Source organism: Pterocles gutturalis, unplaced genomic scaffold (genome assembly GCF_000699245.1).
Source record: "Pterocles gutturalis isolate BGI_N339 unplaced genomic scaffold, ASM69924v1 scaffold10990, whole genome shotgun sequence".
NCBI classification, from domain to species: Eukaryota; Metazoa; Chordata; class Aves; order Pterocliformes; family Pteroclidae; genus Pterocles; species Pterocles gutturalis.
The window spans coordinates 1,404-24,671 of record NW_010138289.1 but is presented as its reverse complement, the minus strand read 5'-3'; the positions used below and the strand labels follow the sequence as shown (position 1 = coordinate 24,671).

General features: G+C 36.7%; 1 protein-coding gene across 1 annotated transcript in view; it reads right to left on the bottom strand.

The window, feature by feature from the left end:
- KIAA1468 (KIAA1468 ortholog) overlaps positions 1–23,041 on the bottom strand; it is a gene marked incomplete at its 5' end in the record, with an annotated part of 35,396 nt that extends 12,355 nt beyond the window's left edge. Inside the window, 15 exons of the mRNA XM_010082943.1 lie at positions 459–575; positions 1,565–1,703; positions 3,298–3,361; positions 3,543–3,625; positions 8,646–8,745; positions 9,287–9,393; positions 10,248–10,327; positions 10,722–10,770; positions 11,814–11,937; positions 12,511–12,667; positions 15,498–15,645; positions 16,547–16,711; positions 17,398–17,538; positions 18,344–18,415; positions 22,951–23,041. Coding sequence (XP_010081245.1) covers positions 459–575; positions 1,565–1,703; positions 3,298–3,361; positions 3,543–3,625; positions 8,646–8,745; positions 9,287–9,393; positions 10,248–10,327; positions 10,722–10,770; positions 11,814–11,937; positions 12,511–12,667; positions 15,498–15,645; positions 16,547–16,711; positions 17,398–17,538; positions 18,344–18,415; positions 22,951–23,041 — 1,637 coding nt within the window. The remainder of the gene's footprint in view (positions 1–458; positions 576–1,564; positions 1,704–3,297; positions 3,362–3,542; positions 3,626–8,645; positions 8,746–9,286; positions 9,394–10,247; positions 10,328–10,721; positions 10,771–11,813; positions 11,938–12,510; positions 12,668–15,497; positions 15,646–16,546; positions 16,712–17,397; positions 17,539–18,343; positions 18,416–22,950) is intronic.
- Between the last annotated feature and the right edge of the window lie 227 nt (positions 23,042–23,268).

Here is a 23,268-nt window from a genome sequence, read left to right as displayed (position 1 = left end):
CTAAGAGAAAGGAGGAGAAAGGGGGCATTCATTTTTATGACATTAGTCTTCTGGAGCAACCGCTATACATACTGAGGCCCTATTTGCTGGGAAGTGGCTGGACATTGCCTGCTGATGGGAAGTAGAGAACAAATCTTGTTTTCCTTTGCTTCTGCACATAGCCTTTGCTTTTTCTTTATTAAACTGCCTTTATCTTGACCCATGAGGTTTTTTTTGCATCTTATTTTCTCCCCTCCCTGTCCTGCTGAGGAGGGGAGCAATAGAGCACCTTGGTGGGTGGGCATCTGGCAAGGTTAACCCACCAGATCTACCTTCTGTGAAAACTTCTTTTTTTATACTGAGCAGATCAAGCTTTACATCACACATGCAAAGACAAACTTAGCTATTTCTGAAGTATTAATCTTCTCCCCCCAGCAGAGAATTAACAGCTAAACTTCCCCTAACAAAGAAAAGGATACAACAACAGGAAAGAGCACTGTAGGCTTCAAACAGGTGGGTAGCGATATCCAGTCTCTTCGAATCCACAGACTGCTGGTTGTTGACCAAGGCTAACTTGTGCAAGTGTGGAATAACAACTGTAAAAGTAAATACTGGAATAAGTATTTGAAATTGCTTTCCGTAGACTTATTTGGCATTAAACAATTGCTAAGTGGCAATCACAGGCACCTGAAGCATCATACATCAGTGTGGAACAAGAACTGCAAATAATGGCTTTTGATGGACTGCCCTTGTGGATTTAACTGACTGACTCAAACTTGAGATAAACTGTGGTAACACCACCTAGAATAAAAAGGTACCTCAGAGTACCTTTGAAATAGTAACAGTTTACAGAAAATATTTTGCAATATTATTAGTCTCCTACTGCTAAAGTTGTCTACAATATGCTTCTATGTTATAAATACAGCTGATAAGCTAGTGACAGATATAGATGAGAAAACTTAAATGACTACAGAGGAAGCCTATCTAATGAGTTCAGCCTGCTAAACAACACACCTGCAGCTGGGAGGCATGACAGCTCCTCATGTTTTGTTTACAACTATCTTTAAGACAGTAGCAATTTTGACTTTGCTCTTCCACATGCTTTACATTTCAGGGCCATGAAAAAAAGCTGTTTTGTTAATCTGAGATGCACTTACACTTAAGATGTATGGAATACTTGAAATTTATATGCCAGCAGGGGGTGAAGCAATGATGGAGGGGGTGAGAGGAAGGCATTTTACATGTCAAGTAATTAAAAAAAAGACAACTTCAAATTTGCTCTGCAGCAAAGTGACCAGTCCCTGCCAGCTCTGAAATAATTCATCATCATGCGCTGGTGTTCTGTATACACATCAGTATTAGGTAAAGTCAACCATGCGCTGGTGTTCTGTATACACATCAGTGTTAGCTAAAGTCAAAATTTTATTAGTGGAGTCTTAAATACTGGGACATATTGAACTCTAAACCCAAGAGTTTTCAGCAAATTTTTTATAAAGACAAAAAAAAAAAAAATCAAGGCAACCAGCATACTATTAGCTTTGGGACAGAAAGAGGAAGACTGCATCTTCCCACTGATGCAACTTACATTCATCTCTAAATCTGGGCTCAGCATTAGGTCCGACTCTTCCAAATGTTTTTATGATTTCTGTATGTAAAGAATGTTGGTCTTGATACTGAGGGTCATCCAGGAAAGATGCCAGCTGCATTTTCTTTTTTTCCAAAAGCTTAAATATTCACAGAGAAATAAAAAGTACACAAAACAATGAAGATGCTAGAAACCATTATGGTCAGTTCAGAGTATGTCTAAAATTCTCTGTATTTCAGGTGATAAGCCTTGTACCTTCTGTTAATTAACAGTTTTTTCTGACAGGATGTTCCAAACTCTTCAACACAGTTCTACATTTTAAAGACTCTTAAAGATAGATCAGGTTAAAACACTGTTAACTATAGACAGGTGCTTCCATATAGCTCGTCTTTCCTCCTGAGGTTTCCTTGGTTGTGATACATTTTCTACCTGCTGCTAAAATTTCCCTTTTAATATCTTTGGAGTTTTCCTGTTTAATTAGAACTGAATTAACTATTTTTTTGGTAACATATCTCAACTAGTATGCTGAAAAATTTTCTGAGAGATGCAAAAGTAAGCATCATAAAATCAATGGAATAAAAAAGATTTCGTCAACTAAAGGCTACTGAAAACACAAATATATCTAAGATGACGTACGTATTTAATTTGCACTCAAAGCTGTAAAAATAACATTTTCTGATACATTTTGGAAGGTGATATCACCTCCGTACTCTAAGGCTTATTATAATTAGTGCAATGGATACAGTAATTTTTGTGTGGGAACAAAACAGTTTTCTTCCCAAATTGATTATAGGCATGCATTCCAAGCTACAAAATTGTAACTTAACCATCTTCCAAGTACTTGTGAGTCATCACTGACTTCTTACTTAGATTTCCTCAAGCACATTCTTTCAGAATATGTTGAAATTACAGGAAGAATGCAAGCTCTGCAAGAAGCTGCAAGGACTTTAAGAAGAAATTTGATTTTACTGTTATTATATAAAGCAAAATATAGTATTTCTACTGCTTACACAGCAGAATCCTGGATGTCTTTTTCAGAATTATGATCTATTACCAAAGTTTCATCATTTATTAAACAAGGAGGAACTGAGTATCTATAGTATCTTTAAGGATAATTTCAGTTATGTCACTATTATGTCTTTTAATGCCATTTTGGACACTACGGGCTAAACCAGCAGATATGACAGGAACTACAAGAGTCTTGTACCCTTCTGAAGTAGCTGGAAGCCAAGCAGGATATCCTAAAGCACCTAAAATGCTACAATATACTTATGTGGAGGTAACTATATACCACCATGACATTTTGGTTCGCATTTTAAAGCAAAGCAATTTTATTTGGAAATAATGGACTTGTATTTCTCAACTGTATTGGAGAATGTTTTAAAAGAACATTTTCAGCATGGGATTTCCCATCTTCTAGAACAGGCCTCTCCCTCTACATATCTGTTTTCCTTTGTTTATATTTGGGTTAATATTTAGAAGGAAATGGTTTATTTAGTTAAAAGAGGGCTGGTTTGTTTCCAAAAAAAAACAAAAGAAAAAAAAAAGACCATTGCAAAACTGGAAGCCATGTTGGAAGAGGATACAACAAAGGAAGAAATAATAAAAAATTTATAAGCTGCATTTTTTTTCCCTCCAAGTTCATTAATAAATTACTGGATTTCTGGATTTATAACAAAATAATCACACACTTCTTATGCTACAAAAACAACAGCCTCACAACAGGGTCTTACCTCCCTCTGAGTAACAGTTTCCATGATGGTCCCAAAAGCAGGAATTGTTGCAATCCTTACTGAACTACAACAGAAAAGTAGAGTCTTTAAGATGTATTAAACATTAAGAATACAATTAATTAAAAATAAAGCACAATTTAAAAATTAGTACTTTAACTTACATTAGTTTCTGGTAATGACAAAACAAAAAAAGCAGACCAGGAAAGACAGACAGGATTAACTCAAGGTCTCAATCTGAAACTCACAATTCAGGATCACTGGACAAGGTAACAAGGGCCGGAGCAACCCGCTTGTCAACTAAGGCTTCACTCATGCCTCGAAGAGTCAGCTGTAAACCAGTCAACATGCAATAAAAAATGGTTTGGTAAACTTGAAGAACTGGGTTAGCTGTGACTGAGGATGGGCAGGCAGACTCTTGGGTTTTGTCTTGGTTTAGTCACCCATACAAGACATTAAAACGATTAAGACTCTGTTCATGCTATAGCATTTATTAGCAACAACCTGTTAGTGAGATTAGCAAAGCATCCCTCCTTAGCTTGAAAGAAATATCACATCAGAATGTCCAGGAAATGAAGTACTATGGTTGTCTATCACAAATTAGATACAACTGAAACTATTTTGCATTTCAGTAATGCAAATAATATTTAATTTTGCAGTAGTAAAGCTGATAGCATTACAGGAAATACTAATGTCCGGCTTTCTGCTAGAAATGTAAACAAATTTCAAAACTGAGAATATGATTAATTTAAAAAAAAAAAAAACCCAAAATGAAGTAACATTGATTTAAGTTTTCTATTTCAAGTCTATTCAGCACTTTTATCCAGTTTAGTTCTAGATGTTGCAGTAAACCCTTTTATTTACAAATAAGTGATTTAAAAGTTACATTTGTTTAAAACTAATTCAATTTTTGTTCAGCTAGAATAAGAAACAGAACTGATGGTTATTTCTTCTTAAGTATTAAGAGGGATGCTAGGTATGTAAGACAGTCAGGAAACTTACATTTCAGGGTCACTGGAGAGAGTAATGAGAGCAGGAACAACTCTCTGAGCTACTAGAGTTTCATGTACCCCCTTCACCAACAGCTGAATGGTCGGAGCAGGGGGGTATCACAGGTGATGCACGGAAAGAGCGAGCACAGTACCATGGGAAGAAGAACGGCACAACCAAGAGAGAGAGAAAGAAAAAACACAAAAAGCAAACCAAAATTAGAAGCTAAGCAAATACTGCTACACTAGTGTTTCATATATGCAAAGGCATGAAGAAAGCTGAAGTGGTCTGTCAATCAGCATAAACCTGAAAAATTCAACATATGATGATGTTTTCTGAATTTTCAGCTATTTTAAAACTTGAACTCTCAAAAGTTTAGCACATAATTACGTACTATAATTCAAATACTAATATAATTATGTATTATAATTATACACATAATGATGTATAACGAAATATTCAAGTGATGCTAATTGGACTTTGACAGTTTAACCTAAATGCTGTTCCTAACTCAACAGAATGGTAGTTGTTACAGTAGGTGGCTGTCACATGCAAAATAGATGTCTTTAGCTAGGCCAAACACATGTAGTCTTGCCGCACTGAGTGATATCTTTCAGTCCTTTTACAATGTGACAAACAGCACCTTCCCAGATGCCACTAAGCTTTCCTCAACGTCCTTCGGAATTATTTTAGATATCACTCCCATACAAGCAGTGAAACTTGACAAGTTTCCCTTGCTGGTCTGTGCAGGCAGAAAATGGAGAACCCTTAGATTATCCATGAAATGTATTTCACCAACTCTTTTTGCAAACTAAGGAAGAGATGTCTTTGTTGGAATAAATCCCAAATGTTAAAAACTGAGATGACAGTGAAAGTTATTACCCTTAAATATGTGAAAATTGTTCGAATTTAGATGTCCCCAGTTGATTTTTTTTACATTACTTATGTAGCTATACATAAGCACACATTTGCTGCACATGTAGCAGATGCCCTTTATATGTTTTCTACGTATGAAAATCTACAAATTTTCAAATATGACAAGTTCCAAACTCTCTCCATATTCAGCAAAACGGGTTTTTTTTATTTGCATTAATAAAAAAGGGAAAGCCTTGATCTTTCCATTTTGTATCTCATGCAAAGAAGTGTGTATATATTTTCTGGTTTTAGGAGATAAACATAAAAAGCTTATCAGTAGTTTCTGTGAGAAATTTGAAGTGTCTTTTTAATATTTAACTATATTTTAATTACTCAAATTACATAATGAACACAAATTAAATTCTATGCTTTTTTCCCCCAGCAGCGTAACGTGAGAACATGTTAGATCCATAGGGCTAGGGGAAAGCAGTAGCGTCAGTATATTACGCAGTACTAAAACCAGGCAATATTTACACCCTCTAACTAGAGAAGGTTTTACACTGTCCTATTTGTTTGAGCATTCCTGTTTTACCAGCTCTGAACCTAAAACTCAACTTAAGTAAATTGTGAAAGACAGAAAGGAACCTGACTATCCAGAAGCCTTCTACAGAAAGAGGTAATTTTTATTAAGCAATATTTGTGTGTGCATGTATGTGCATGCATGCACAGGTGCACACATGCCCTGAACAGACTGTGGCCTTGCAGATAATAACTGGAGAAGGAAGGATGGGGAGAGCATTGTTAAGCTGTGCAAGAAAATATGCATTATTCCTGCAAAGCACCTGGAGGGGGGAAGCTGCAACTTCCTGTATTTGTTATTCAAAAAGTACTAGAAATGTCAGTTCAACTACTAAATTTTAACAGTAATACATTTCAAGATTATTTACAGTGTCAACAACTTAAAATGCTGATGTATTGAGCTTATGGGCTAACTCTTCAAACAGCTTATAAGGACACAGCTCATTGACTAGAAGGATCTTACTCTCATACACAGATTTACCGATTTTCACACTGATGAAAGCAGAGAATACTTACTATTTTCAATTTTTAACGGACAGGGACTTGAGTTTTCTTTACTAATCTCAATTTTTGAGAAAAGCCTAGAGGTAATCTAGTGCTTTGGAAAAAAAAAAGTTTGGGATTTGTATAATTAGCAAACAATTTAGAATGATCTCAGCTTCATGACTATGTGGCCTGCCATACTTCTAATTACGGTAAAGCATGGTAAACAGCATCATTCTGTCTTACAGAAAATAACACATGCTTTATAATTCAAGTGTCATTCTGAAGATAAGTGTTCCTAGCGTTGAACCTAAACAGACCAACAAAGCCTATAACTCAACTATGCACTTCATGTTCAAACCAGAAGCAATCAAATCTGTTTGCATCAACATTCAGTTGGGAAACTACTGACAGAAAACATTAACACAGAAGCAACAGAATCAGCTGGACAGGCAAAGCCCTGCAGCAGCATGTAAGGTCACAGTGAGACACACAACGTAAATTTTTATCCTGTTTTGATTCCTCTAGGTCAGTGTGTGATCGTTGCTTATGCTTATTACACCTTACAAATGGTAGCACAAAGCCTCCTGCCCCCAAAGGAGAGAAGGGGTACCATGGCTCCAAATCACTTCTGTGTCCTTCCAGTCCTTAACAGACGGTAATGGTTTGGTTACACAGTCTGGCAGGCCCAAATCATAGCAGTCTCCGTGCTGATGTACAGGTACAGACCACTGTGCTGCTCAGACTCTTTATAGTTCTCATAGCGCTGTCCTACAAGTGACATACTCTTTATCTTATTATCTAATTGCTGGGCTCTGCCGTTCAGCAGTCTCTGAGATGTCAGATATTCCTTGAATGAAGGAATCTTCCAAAAATAAAACCCGCTACTACCACTTCTTTACACAGGTGACTTCCCAAATTTACATATTGCCATGTACAAATACGTATGCTATGGCTATCAAGGAGGTGGCAATATGATACTATTTTCAAGGGAGAAAAGTGTCTGCAACAAAGTTGCATATGCTTTAGTAAAAACTGAAGTCTACTAGGATAAAAGAAGTCAAATAGCATGCAGGACCACCCAAAAATAATCAACATGCAGTCGAATTAGAAAAAAAACTGCAACCAAGACAACAGCCTGTTGTAACTGAAGTCTTTCGCGTGCTTGGCTAATGCTTATTTTTTTAAAAAAGGCTTATTATTATGATTAAAAAAAAAGCAATGTTCTTGTTAGATTAAAAAAAAACCCAACCACCAAAATGACAACTCAAATATTTTAAGCGTGACCAAAAATTTCCATCTCCCTTTTTTTAAAGGGAGACAGAAGAGACCAAAAAAAAAAAAAAAGAAAAGGTTTGATGTTTTCAACTGAAGCCTCCAGATATGTCTTAATGTGGTTGTTCAGCACTTCATCTGCAATGGCTTGCAGTGTTGCAGTAAAGAACTCTTAACAGTCACGTCAGCACTCTTTTTTCTGAGGAAGACTTGAGATTTGTTTTTACAAGTGGATATAAGGTGGTAGGTTCAGCTAGAGGTCCACTGCAAAGCTATCCAAATGAGTCAAATATGGAAGAAACGCAAAAAAAGAAAGAAATTGACTGGGACAGTGTGATTAGAAACGTCTTTCTAACATGCACAAAAAAAAAAAAGGTTTGCTCAGCAATTGGAGTATGTCCCAGAGTTTCTGTATATGCATTTTTTTAATTAACGCTTGATGAAACAAAGGTATGATGTGGAAGTAAAGGCAAACTTATTAGTTAAATGTAACAGTCTTTACCCTGAACAAATTTATAGATGTTAAGGGAAAGATGAAGCTATCACTATGTGGCAAATAAAGTAATCATAAATTGTTTCAATTTTTACAAAAAATACACAATTTGTTCAATGTACGTTTTGACCAACATATCTGGCACCAATGGAAACTAGTTTGAATTACAATGCAAGTGAATTTTACAATTATACACAAGTCTTGAAAACTTATAACTTGTGAATTAGTCTACTGATGATGTCTTGAATTGCAAAAGCAAATGTTAAAACTCAGAGAGATGCCTGTTTACATTTATCTCAGACCTAAGCAAACACATTCGACAACGTATTTAATTCTGGTTTGAACACAGTTTAGCAATGAAATGCGTTTTCATAATCGGAAAATGTTTTTCAGCATGCAGTGATCAGAATGCAACAATCAAGCAGCAGATCAAAGAACACATACACAGTTACCACGTAAACATCTTGCAAGTGGCTAATGACAAATTGCTCAAAGATGTGGTGTTGAACAGAGAACAGTTACAGAAACAACCACACAACAAGTTCCTGCTCCATCACACAGTACACAACTTAAGCCTTTTGTAATTTTTAAGAATGTATCAACATTATCTGAACCACAGTTTTTAAAAACACACTCTAGTTTTAAACAGGTGTAAAAAAGTTTGGATAACACTTACCTCAAACATTCTAGCAGCTGTACATCGAACAAGAGCAGAAGTATGGACAACTCCATACCACAAGACAGTTAATAACAGCTCATGATAAGCTGGGTTTGCACTAAAAGAAAACAGTTGGGCAATCAAACAAAAAAATACTCCTAAACCCTGAATATGTAGTCTCAAAAACCCTTGCTCAACAAATCTTAAAGTCCAACATTTTTTTCTTCTGAAGGACACACAACATTTATCTCATTCTAAAGCACATGCAACATGTTGGTGTCTAGGAAACAGATTACATTTTGAAGTTTATTTAAAAAAAAAAACTTAGAATGTAATTTTCAATAAACTAGGACACTGAACTGAATGCAAATACATATCTAGAAAACATTATTATAGTATGGAATATAGAAAATTAATTTTGATTTTTTCTTCAGTGACTGATTGTTGTGGGTTTTTTGGTGTTTCTTTTTTACACTTCGGAATTTTTTTGCCACCACAGTTCTAATCTAGAGATTAAAAGTTTAAATGTTGTGAAACACAAAGGAAAAAATGAAGTATACGTTTTGCTGACCCAAAGCATCACTGTTACTAAAATCACAGCTTTTAATAAAAGCTTCTAATGTATTTAGATCTAGTCAACTCCAAGGTAGATTCTTTACCCCAGTTCCACAAAGGAAGCTTTCAGGCTATCAAGAGGAGCATGGGATAGTGAAAGCATAGTCATTACATCTTCTAAGAATCCAACTAACAGCTTGCGGTCTTCTTCCTGAAAGAAGAGCGTACGATGTTGAATGTAGTAGAAGTTTGACGACCTGCAACTACGGAAGAGACAAACTGAACGAGAACTAACTAGATCCAGTCTTTAACAACCTTCTTACGAACTTCAAATATGTGGTTTAAGAACAAGAACCTTTCAAAACAAACACAAGAGAAGACTGTATTTCATCAACTGAGCACAGACTTGTGCATAAATTACCCAAATACTTTTACTGAAGAAACTTATAAGAAGAGTACATAAGCACTTTCATGGTTCCTAACACTTCATGATTGCTCAGTCCACTAAACATTTGTGAGATGATCAAGTATTTATTTTTTCTTGTAAACCACGTATATGCCACTCCATAACTGCTGGTTACTGGATGATTAGGTAGTATCATTTATGAAGTGTTTATTTTACTACTAGGTAACACTAAAATTTTAAGACTCCAACTGTGCCCAAAATGGTGATCTACCTGCTTATCTGTTTCACTAAATTTTGCAAATTTATGTTTGCAGGGGTCACAGTTAAACGGCCAAGAACCCATTTATAGAATAACATTCATATTTTTGATAAAGCCACATGGCAGTTGTCTATGTCTGAGATTTAGAGTAGTGAAGATGCCAGATATAATTTAAGATTTACTGAATTCACATTTTAACACTGATGAATATCATCTAAATGCAGTAGACAACCTGACTAGAAAACTTGGCTTTTAAATGTGTTTACAGCTGCCCACTTATCTACCTATCTTCAAACCACAAGAGCACTGTAAGTTTTCATGGAGAACAGTAAGGGTTTTTTGATAGAACAATTTTTACATGTTATTATACGTTTAAAAAGGAACAAAAAACCACACCTACCTGAATATAACATGTAAGGACCCCTGTTGCATAGATGGGAACTGTGGCTTTTGTTAGCACTCCGTTACCTGCTGTGGAATCTAACGAAACAGTGAAGAATGTAGGTTTTATATGGACATATATGTATGTATGTGTGTTTGACACATATACTATATATACACATACGGTAGATTTATATGTGTGTATTACAAGTACTATTCACCTTTTTACAGATGCATGAAGAATCTATATATATGCATATAGACACACATGCTAAAATAATGCTCAAGTGGTATTTTGATTTGAGATTTCATTTGTACTTTACACATGCACACAATCTACAACTGCAGAGTTAAGATTAGATTTTCAATATTTCAGAAAGATGACATATTTCCAAACTGCAGTCTGCAAATGTTATTTGAACCAGAGATTGACAGTTTTTTCCCAGTTATAGTTAAGATCAATTTTTATTCATTTGAGTAAAAATCTACTTACCTATGTTTTCCTCAGACAGTCTTAAGATTTCCTGGAACTGTGGTTTTACCTATACAAAGGATGATGAATCCCATGTAAGGAAACCTGTTACCAGTATCAATTAGCTTAGGGAAAAAAATAAGAATAAAAAAACCCAAAAAAACAGAAAAAGGACATTTTGAAGGTACAGAAAGAAAAAAACCTTTGAAAAGCATAGCCAGCTTTTATGAAAATTGAAAGCATGACATAAGAAAGCTAAAATTTCTGTTGAGTACCCCCCCACTGAGGTAGCAGTATTTAGCACTCCTGATACCAAAAGCTGAAGTCTCTTGGAAATATGCTTATTTGGGCTTTAGAGTCTATGGTTTTACAAAACTATATGTAAAAAAAAAAAAAAAGTTTTGTTTTATAATTTCGCTGTCCATGAAGTGCTCTCTTCCAAAATACAGCAGTGATAATCAGTATCACAACAACTTTATAGTTTATAGGGTTCGAAAGATCACTTACAGATATGGCTTTCAAAGATCAGAGACTGGTTTTAATTTCCTCTAGGAGGGCAGCACCTAATGCTAACTCTGTTTTACAATTTCCCGTAAAAATATTTTTGAATTATATTCAGAAGTTATTAAGAAAAATTATATATTTCCTCGATTAAAATGTTTATATATCATCTACAGAAAATATTTCAAGCAGAGAAAGCATTAATTTTAAATTTCCATTCAATTACAGGCTGGAGTACTCACGTACACCACAAACACTGAACAGTATGCTGTTCTGAAGAAAGAAAATAGTTTAATCACTAGAATTAGGATGATCTCTCCCACTGTCTATGCCATTCACAAAGCAAATATGAAGAATACAGTTTAAAAAAACCCCCTTGCTTGTTAGGCAAGACGAGAAGGCTATTCTAAAATGGCTAAAAACAGAAATCAAGAGCATGCAAACAGAGGTTGAAAAATAGTAGGTTTAAATGTACTTATGGAAAAGCATCAGTGTGATATGCAAATAAAAATGGTCGCATAAAGTGTGGGTATTCAGACACACCATAAATATGGAGAATATATATTATCAAGTTACTTTTTTTGGCTTGCTTTATTTAAGGCAATATCTTACCTTAGTGTTTGTGAAAATTTTCCCAAATGTCCTACAAAGTCTCCAGAAAAATCTAGAGAACTCATGGACACAGGCAGTTGATGCTACATTGATCTTGCCAACTATTTCTATAAGCTGTGGTAGCCTGAAAATCAGGAAACAAAAGGATATTAAGCCCTATGCTGATATTTTGCTTCTTTCCAGTTATATTTGTATAGATTTACTGTTTAAGTTAAGAAGTATATATACACACACAGACAGCACTATCACTTCTAATAGAATTATCTACATGTTCTGTACAATTCCTGACCCTTTAAAAAAGGAAGGGTTTAAGTGCCAGGAAAGTGTGACCTATATTTTTAAACATCTGTTACTGCAGAACAGTGTATTTCATGAGACACTCAAAATGCAACAATCTTCACTTGAACAGAGAATTGACCATACTAGTGCAAAGATGAAAGAAACAATTTTTTGGAGCAAGTAGTTATCTGTACATTCTGACAGATAGTTGATATTTTCTGAATAAAATCCAAGTCAACTCAGTATGAAAATTTAAAAGGCTAAAAAAAAATTCAATCTTTTTCTCTTTAATAATTCTTAAATACAATCATACTTTAAAAACTCTTATGTTTAATAACTGTTAAACATAATTATGCTTAAGGACTATTAATTTTGACACATTTTAAAATTAGGAATCACAAGATATAAATTAACTCACAGTTGATTGACTACCCATAGCAAAGTCTCCCAGCCCGTAGTACCCTCATGTTCTAGCTGATAGTCGTACAGTTGCAACAACACTGCTAACTGTTCGCGACTTCCAATGAGGATGGACACATCCTGAAGAGGTGATACGGGTCGGGGAAATCTAGTGACTGCAACAGGAGAGAACAAGTGATCATGAACAAAAGAAGACGAAAATACCTTGGAGGTGATGTCAATAAAGATAGCTAAGAAAGTCTGAAACTCTTTAGCGCCTTCTGTGTAAGGTTATCAAATTGCTTTTTAAAAGTCCGTGAGTTAGATCCAACTCCAAAGAGATTACATAACCCTCACTTAAAAAAAACCACCGGTACAGGGATACTATGGAATTATCACCAGCATGGCTTCACCAAGGGCAAATCTTGCCTGATCAAACTTGTTGCCTTCTATGATGAAGTGACTACATCAGTGAACAAGGGAAGAGCTACAGATGTCATCTGTCTGGACTTCCGTAAAGCCTTGACACAGTTCCCCAAGACATCCTTCCCTCTAAACTGGAGAGATACAGATTTGATAGCCGGACTATTTGGTGGATAAGGAATTGGCTAGATGGTTGCATCCAGAGAGTAGTGGTCAACGGCTCACTGTCCAGATGGAGACCAGTACTGTTTAATATTTTCATCAATGACATAGACAGTGGGATCAAGTACACCCTCAGCAAATTTGCAACGCCACTAAGCTGAGTGGTGCAGCTGACACACCTAGGGACGGGATGCCATTCAGAGGGACCTGCAACAAGCTCAAGAAGTGGGCCCATGTGAACCTCATGAGGTTCAGCAAGGCCAAGTACAAGGTCCTGCATCTGGGTCAGGGCAATCCCCAGGTTGGGGGATTAAAGGGATTGAGAGCAGCCCTGAGGAGAAGGACTTACGGGTACTTGTGGATGAAAGGAACTGACATGAGCTGACAATGTGCGCTTACAGCCCAGAAAGCCAACCATATCCGGGGCTGCATCAAAAGAAGCTTGGCCAGCAGGTCAAGGGAGGTGATTCTCCCCCTCTGCTCTGCTCTCATGAGACCCCACCTGGAGTACTGCATCCAGCTCTGGAGTCCTCAGCACAGGAAGGACACGGAACTGTTGGAGCGAGTTCAGAGGAGGGCCACCAAAATGATCAGAGGGATCAAACACCTCTCCTATTGAGGACAGGCTGAGAGAGTTGGGGTTGTTCAGCCTGGAGAAGAGAAGGCTCTAGGGAGACCTTATTGTGGCCTTTCAATACTTAAAGGGAGCTTAAAGAAAGATTGGGACAGACTTTTTAGTAGGGCCTGTTGTGATAGCAGTAGGGGTAACAGCTTTAAACTAAAAGAAGATAGATTCAAACTAGATATAAGGAAGAAAATTTTTACTATGAGGGTGATGAAACTCTGGAACTGGTTGCCCAGAGAGGTTGAACGTTTCAAGGGATGGGGCATCTACAAGGTCAGGCTGGATGGGAATTTGAGCAACCTGATGTGGCTGAAGATGTCCCTGCTTATTGCTGTGGGGTGGGTGGAACTAGATGGTCTTTAAAGACAACTTCCAACTCAAACCATTCTACAATTCTACGATTCCAAAGAACACAACACAGATTTACAGTAGAGTGACTTGCAGGCAAAGTTTCCTGACTTCTGTCGTTACACTTCAATCATTTAACTGCTCCAACCTTTACATATAAAGCAGTTTTTGACACTCCACACTCCCTCCCCCAACTCCTTAACTATTTGAATTACCAGAAAAGAATAATTTACATGTAAAAAGCAAGACCTCAAAAAAAATTCTAGACCATTAAAATATCTGGAGATGGAAAGCCTGCTATACCAACACTGCTTTTATTATTCTCAATTCATGTCAAGCATTCTTAAAATTATTCATCAATTAAATTAAGCAACAAGAACATAATCTTTCCTACAGCGAAATTAAAGAAAGCAAGCTTGCATTTTCTGCAACACTACTAGATTAGTGCAAAGTACATCAGAATTTTTCCTCCACTTTTGTGAAGGAAGAAACAGTCAGACTACACTGAAGCCTGAAATTATTGAATTCCTTATTTAAGTAGCAGCTACTCAGGGAAAAAGTGCTCATCCTCAAACGACTCAAGTCAGCTGAACAAGTTTTATTACGGTGTGTTTAACATTTTCACATGAATATCGTGCAATATTGTACCACTAGCTACTTTCCAAATTCTCCTTTGAAGCTGTTACGCATTCTTTACATCTTCACACACAGCACTATTATCACCATGTAGCAGGTATTACCAATATCTTTTAAAAGTATTTATAACAGGCGAAAACATTCTACAAGCTGGGATTGCTGATCTTTTAAGAAGAGAAAAATTATGAGAGATGAAATAAAAACTTTTTTTGGGATAATCGGGTCTCTCAAGTGTAGAAAATGGTGGAAAAAAGGAAGCATTACTTAAGGATTTGCTATGAAACACCAATATGAAAAAATATTTAAGAGGCAAATCAGAAGGTAAAACTGTAGTTTTTTCACAATTTGTGTTGGGTATTATGACAACAAAGTATTCCACTGCAAGATCCTCATTGGATTGCATAAAGCTATATCACTGGGCACAAAGAAGCCATTTTGCCTGTAACACTGACAAGTAAATATGGGGGAGGGGAGGAATCCAAAAGGATCCATTTAGCTCTCCAGTTGGAACTAGGTCGTCTTTAGGGTTGTTCAAAATACATAAAGAACAGGTGGATGAGGAAAAAAAGCTTGGGGATGTAAACTTAAATCATTACTGTAGAGACAGCATGGAATAAAAAAATCTAAAGTTTACACATAAATTCTGAAACTTATGTTTATGTAGCAACCTTAAATACACACAAATCCCAAGTAAATGTGGACTATGGACGATTCCTGAAATTCTTCCTTTGCAGTTAGTAGTGATTTGAGATTTGTCCCTGAATTATACTTAAATTCATTAAAACACCACATATCAGAAATTAATGTTTTACCTTCTATTTGTGGTACTTCTCCCTGAAGTTTAGCCTTACTTGTGAAAGGTGCATTCTGTAGCACCAGTGCAAACAGAGAAGGAATCAATGACTGCAGAGCAGACAGATACATGTGGAGCTTATGTTCATCCAAGCCGTGTTCTCCTTCCTGAAACAAACAGTACATTTACTTAAGGTTTTTGGTTTGGATGATCTGTTGCTTAGGCATGTATTCCCTGGCAAGAGATCAACACATTTGTGATGAGCTTCTACACAGAGATACTAATTATGTAGTAATTTATCCTAACCACAAGCTTACTTTGTGTCACTATCCAAATCCTCTTGTCACCCTTAAGACACTTCTGCTCAAAAGATTCAAGCAATATAGCCCTTGGCATTCAGTAGTTCATGTCGATGAACATACTGATATTTTGAAAGAACATCTTCCAGCACATTTTGGAAATGTAAATCCTTTATCTCAGAGACCAATGCATCCAAAGACTGAATGAATTAGTGGCCTGTACTCTGTAAACAAGCATTCTGGTTAAGTGTATTAGATCATTATGAGACACCCTATTTTCCAGAACTTTCCAGATATCTACCAAATCAACTGTGCAGACAAACTAACTCATAATTGCAAACCACCTAACGAAACCATTCAATTCTACTTATTTTTTTGGTTTAATAAATATTGCACTTCATTAGAAATGACCCTGTGAGACGCTTAAAACCAATTAATATATAGGGCAAACGCACTCAGAAGAACACACATCATTTGGTCACAGCCTCAAGCAAGTGTTTTTTGCACTGCACTTTATTACTGAGCTACAAAGCAAGACACTGTTAAAGAAGAATGTGTTTGGTTTAGGGGGGTTTTGATGTTGGGTTTTTTTCCTTCTTCCAAATGACAAGTGAAAGTTATGTAGTTACAACAAGAATTTCCAGAAAAAATTTCCCCCATAGAACATTAAGTATAAATTATTTACATTTTTGTGTTTTTTTAAAAAAGCCTGCATATGTAATAAAGATGCAAAGAAAATTCTCCAATGTAGAAACAGATGAATACATACCCTGAGCAATTTTTCAATTTTATTAAGCAGCGTAGGTATAAGATGGAACTGTAAGTTTCCCAGTTCTGTTGTCCAGGCAGCATAAGCAGGTAAAAAAACCTGATGTGTTGCACTAACTACACGTTCTGAAGGGTCTCCTAAAGCTGAAAGCAGCAGTTCAAAGCCCTGGCAAAACAAACAAAAAACCATCATTATTTTCCTGAAATTTATGCTAAAGTTTCCCACACAAAACATACAGATGAGGAAAAGTTTATGATCTATTTTTAGAACTTTACACTAATAAAAATAAAAAAGGTAGTACATGGAGGCCGTTCAACAGATATTCCCACTACATCTACAAAGGTAAACAGTAGGTTGTTCAATGATCCTGCTAGTATTTCTCTACAGTTAAGTTATCAGAATTAATACAAACACATTTTACCACTCTGCCTTCAAAAACAGGATTAGTAGTTCTTAATTTTCACTTATCTGAAACATTATTAGGCAGTATTAAGTTGAACTACAAGTAGGCTTTGTTGTAGTATACAAATCTCTGTTAGCAAGTGATGATATCAAATTGGCTAACAGTAGCAGGTGGGCAATGAAGTGGTACGTTCTTGAAGGCAAATTATGAATTATTAGCGAAGCTTCTGTGTAAGGCTTATACCCGAGGTTCTAATGATACTTGTAAGTACATGTTTCCTTTTTGGTCTTGGTGATACAATAAAATCTACATTCATACAAACCATCAAAATTTTTAAAAGTATCTGGAAAGATTTGATATAAAAAAATCCATGAAATTATGCATCTCCCTATTCATCAAATAATGACAGAAGACATTTTATACATACAGAACCCAAACCAAATTATACCTGTTGATATTTGTCTGGATCATCAATATATCCCATAATGATGCCAAGGCTTTTGATCACAGCTTCTCGTACCAGATCTGCCTTATCTTCCATTAACATTTGCTGCAGCATGGAAAGTACTAACGAACTACGAATTTCCTTCTGTTTGCAAACAAGAAACATCCTTGTTAAATTCAATGAAACAAGAAATGTGAGCTTATAGCAATTTTTATAAATAATCTGCACTCCTATTAACACTCACAAACAAAATCCCTTCCTCCAAGCACAAATCCCTTCATGAATATTACACATTCCAGTTTTCACAATAGAAGATGGATGAATATAAAATGTCAGTAGCCTCATTAGAGAGCCTTTTGTCCTATTAACCACAGAACTCACGTCCTTTAATTCATAAGGAACCAAAAATAACTAGCTGCAAAAATCCACTATTGGTCTAGACTTAAAACAGAATCTTTAATCAATGCATGGCTAAATTACAGAAGTGGGTTTTAATTTGGGTTATTTTCCTCTCTCTCTGAAGCTTCAAATTCTAGTTTTCCACTGACTAAATTTTGCTGCTTCTGACTGGCAGCACTCTTGATGTAACATTCCACAGTGTCTGAAGAACTCTATTATTGAGTGCCAATTATTTTTTCAGAGATTATTTCCTTAATTGATCCTAAGTATCTTTACTTCATCTTTACAGAAAGATGAGTTTTTTCAGAACACACTGTTTTTGAAGACATTTTACAGATAGATCGACCTGTATTCCTTTATAATAAGTTAACTCCTCCTTAATGGGATTTATTGGATCTCACATATGATATAAAGTAGAAGACAATGTGACTGTTTATGTATAACATACAGCCTTGGGAATACTTAAAATTATAAAGGATGTTTATATTACGCAGTAGATTTTCACCTTGCTTTCACTAGCAATGTATTTAGAGTTAGTATCAATACTTACTGGAAGGTAAGGTGCTAGAGCTCCACAGGATTCTGCTACCAGTAGCCGTCTCTCTGGGTATTTGTGGTTAATCTGGTAAAGAGAAACAGAATGGCTATTTGCTTTGCAGCAACCAATATTCAAAATGTGGTTAGAATGAACTGCAGCAGAGGGATATGTTTGCATCTCTTAGCTAAACACTGACTGTGCCCGTAGGAGTTGCATATAGGTTCTAAGCAGCCTCAAACTCTTGCACTGAGGAATATAGGCAAGGCAGATACAACCTTCTCTAGTTGTCCTAGAAAACACCGCTTATAGCAAGAGAAGAATTTGAGAAGCATATATGTATATATAGTAAAAAGAAAGGTGGAAAGCGACATATGGGCTGCTGTACTCTAAAGAATACGAGTAAATTCTGAGCTGGTATATCATGAAATATTTTGTCTTATGTAGCTCTTCAGGAGTGTCATTCCTCTAAAAACTACACAAGTGCCCTCTAGCGCTCTGAGTCAATCAGTGTAGCACAGCTGCCTAGGTCTTGCTGAGCAATCGGGGTCAAAGACACGCGTACTAAGCCAAAAAGTATTTGCATGCTGTTGAAATTCTGCTCTTGAGTCCAGCATAAACATGTTGTGCCTCGACAATGTGACTAAAACTAGTTTTCATTCCCAAGAACCTTCCTGATCTTGTGCTACCTCCCCTTTCCACTCAAAGGCTGTTCAAAAATTCTGCCTTACAGATTTAATACTGATATTTCTGAACCAAGTTTGCAACCTGGTGGAGTCAGCTTTGTAATGACCAGTTTTAATGGCTGTGCAATGAAACATAAGATATGTTTCGATACACTTTGTGAATAAAAAATTTTAGGGTAAAACAGTAAGAGGAAAATGTGAATAGTTTGATCCTGTCAGATAAAACAGGATATGCATGTGGTGCAACTATTTACTGCACTGAGGGAGCTGGCTGATGCAATTGCAAGACCACTCTTGACAATCAGTGAAGTGTTGTGCCAATAGGGGAGGTTCCTGAGGATGGGAAAAAAGCAAATGTCACTGTTATCTTCAGGAAGGGTAAGACAGAGGATCCAGTGAAACACAGGCCAGTCTGCCTCCAGTTCCTGGCAAGGTGTTGGAGCAATTAATCCTGGAAAGCACTTCCAAACATATGAAGGAAAAGATGGTGGTTGGGAATAGTCAGCATGTACTTATATAGGAAAAACCATGCATGATCAACCCGATAGCTTTCTGAGAGGACTGGCTCAGTGAACACACGGAGAGCAGTAAATACCCTTAATCTTGACTTCAGCAAGACTTTTGATACTGTTTCCTGTAACATCCTCATTCACAAACTGATCAAGTATGTGCTAGGTAGGTAGGGACAAAGAAGTAGATGGAAAACTGTCTGAACTAATCATAGGCTCAAAGAGTTGCAGCTAGGGGCCAGTCCCCACTAGTGCACCCCAAGGGTTGATTCTGGGGCCAATATCTTAATTAATGACCTGGATGACAAGACAAAATGTACCTCAACCAGGTATGCAGATGACAAAACTGGAAGGAGTGGCTGATGTACCCAGCTGGGTGTATTGCCATTTAGAGGCACCTCAGCAGGCTGGAGAAATGAGCAAATGGGACCCTTATGAAGTTCCAGAGAGGGAAGTTCAAAATCCTGAACCTGAGCAGAAATAATTCCCAAGCACCAGGACAGTCTGGGGGCCAGTTTAGGAAAGAAGGATCTGGGAGGCCTGACAGATACGAAGCAGATCCAGGAATGCATTTCTTCTAGCAAGGAAGACCAATGGCATCCTGGGCAACACTAGGATAAGCATTGCCAACAGGTAAGGAAAGTGATTATCCCTCTCTACTCAGCACTGCTGAGACCACATCTGGAGTGCTGTATACAGTCCTGGGCTTCCCAGATGCAGAAACAAAGACACATTGGAACCAGTCCAGCAGAGAGATGTGAAGATGATTAAGAGATAGGTATATCTGATACATGGGGGGAGGCTGGGAGAGCTGGGATTGTGTGGTGCTGAGAACAGAGAGCTCAGGAGGGATCTTATCTGTACATATAAATATCTGTACCTATCTGCAGAGAGGTAAAGAACACAGAGGTGCCCAATGAAAGGACAAGAGGAAATGGACACAAACTCAAATATGGGAAAATCTGTTTTACTGAGACGGTGGCCAAACCTTGAAACACATTGCCCAGAGATGTTCCGGAACTTCCATCCTTGTACATATTCAAAATAGACTGGACTTGGTCTTGAGCAACCTGTTCTAGCTGACTGTTTTAAGCAGAGGGCTTGGACTACAAGATGTTCAAAGGTCCATTCCAACCTCAGCCATTCTGTGATTCTCTCAATTCTACTGGCTTAGGAAAAACTACAGATGAAGACACAATAATAAATCAACTTTGGACAACCTCTTACCTTGATTTTATTTACACATCACACTGAACAATGCACTCTGACCACTGATGTGCTATTAGTGTTTTCAGCTTTCTCACTGTTCTGATCTGAAATCACCAAGAACCCTCTCAAGAATGAAGTGTGTCAAAGATCATTTGAACGAGACTCAAATGAACAAATCTGTGCCTCAGGACTAAACTGAAGTCTCAAGCATGGGAGAACCTTCTTTGAGTGGGTCTATCATTACTTTGTATTCATTCATCAGTAGGGCAACTGAAATGTCCATACTTCCAGAAAATATTACATTGAGGAAAAACATTATAGGAACACAACAGGCTGCTTTAATACTTATAGTATCTTTGATTTATGTGCTGTCTTTCCAAATGCAAATTCCCTATTGGTAACAGAGGTACACTTTGCCTTCTGGAGCTCTTCCTACGTGAGGAAAACAGCAAAAACTAGTTTCAACTGGATTAGGTGGACTGGCAAGGAAAAATAAATATCACCTCTAATACTGCAAAGACATGCTGACACTCTGGAGGAAAAAAGACCCAAATTTCCAGAATTTTTCTGTTCAGGGAAGATTATTAGTCCTTGGAAACTTAAACGTAACTGTAAATGGTATCTTTCTTTTCCTTTTATCTTTAATAAGCAGTAGTAGAATTTTGGAAGCCAATTAACTGGTCACTAGTTCTGAGGAAACTTCTAGTATTCACAGAGCTTTGATTGAAACTCATTTGAGACAGCTACCAAACTCTACCTGTGGAGCTGCAAAGACCAGGTACAAAGATCGTAAGACGAGCCTGGTAACTCTGAGCTCCACAATGTGTGGATGAAAACTCTGAGTCTTCTGAGGGCCCAGGCCTTTGCATTTGTAAATAGGTTTTGGTCGGAGACAAGCTGCATGAATGCTTTCATGATTAAAGCATCTACCGAGAGAAGGTAGAAAATTCAGAGTATTTTTGAGTTCCTTCTACAAACTCAGTCTTGTAAGCTGGCTCACTCTGTCAGCTGGTATTTTGCCAGAGAAAATAATGACCTGGTTTCAGTACTGCAAACAAAGTCTGGCAAACTGCATTAAATAAATGCATGATGACATATGGCTTGGCAGCCTGATAAGCTGTACTGTTACAGTTGGACTGGTTTCTCTTGAGCACCAGCAATTAGCAAGAAACTGGTATGATGAAGATGTGCCCTGAGGTGAGACTAGTTTTTTTAAACACTGTTTAAATTTCATGAGAAAGACTAAGAAAACAAGATGTGGTTTATTTTGCTTTCAACTACTATTGACACGGGTCTTTAATCAATAGATACATCAGTCATACATATAAGCACAAATGCTGCACATAATATGTACTTCTACTGTCAGAAAGCATTAAGACTATTAAAGCTCGGATTTTATTGTGAAACACAGATGGCTGAGTTACGCAAGAAACAGTAGACAATTATCAGACTAGAAAGACTGTGCCATCAAAGCAAGCATCACCACTCTGCCATGACTTAGTTATTCAGTCTTTTAGACAATGATGAACTCTCTTTTCTTCATTATGATAGGAAAATACCATGCATTTTCACCTGAACCATTGTTGTTCTGCCTCAACTGCAACAGTAAGAGCATTTCAGTTTGGCAGATCAGTTATTTCTATTAATTTAGAATATCTGTGGAAAAGGTCACTGTGATTCTAGAAGTCACATGTAAACTTCAGGCGGATCTTACAGGTATAAAACCACGCCCATCTACAGGGGATGTATTTCTAGCTACTTTGATTTTTAATTTTCTCTTTGAGAATTTAAACTAGATGAAGTGGGGACACTGTTCCAAGCGACTTCCTACAATATAAAAATCAGCTAATTCAATCTTGGAATGAAAACTGATTTCCAACAGTCTGGAAATTACAGTATGAATTATAAAGGCACGTATCTGCAATAGGTTAGACAACACTGATGATGAACATATGCATATCTACATTTCAATACAACAATCAAATGCAGGTATATGCAGGTAATTAGGATCTCCAGATAGTCTGACAAATTTTCTGCTTCTGAGTTCTTTTTAATGTTATATAAAATAAAGATAAGGAGCATCCAGATATCTTTCTGAAAAATACTTGGAACAGCCATTCACTGAAAAACAAAACAACCTCCCCCTCAAACAAACTAAACTCAACATTTATGAAGTTTTAACTAATTTTCCAACGTGAAGCACAAGAAAATCACTTACCTGTTCCCAACACTGTGGTAAAAGCTCAGCTTCTACACGTGTTGGTCCAACATGTCGAGCAAATGCCACACACCCAGTCAGTATCATCTGTCTGAAAACATAAATTTAAAGCTTTAATCTGTTTATAAAGTGAACTTCCACAATATAACAATATATTCTTTAAGTTAGGAAAAGCAGATCCTGCCAGGCAACTGGTAATTGTCTACAGTCAAAATTTCACAGTAAACACACTGACTTGAAGGCTAAATCTTAAACTTGAAAGCCACTATCTTGTTTTCTATTTAATATGCCTTTTCCAGAAACTTGCAGGTCCCAAAC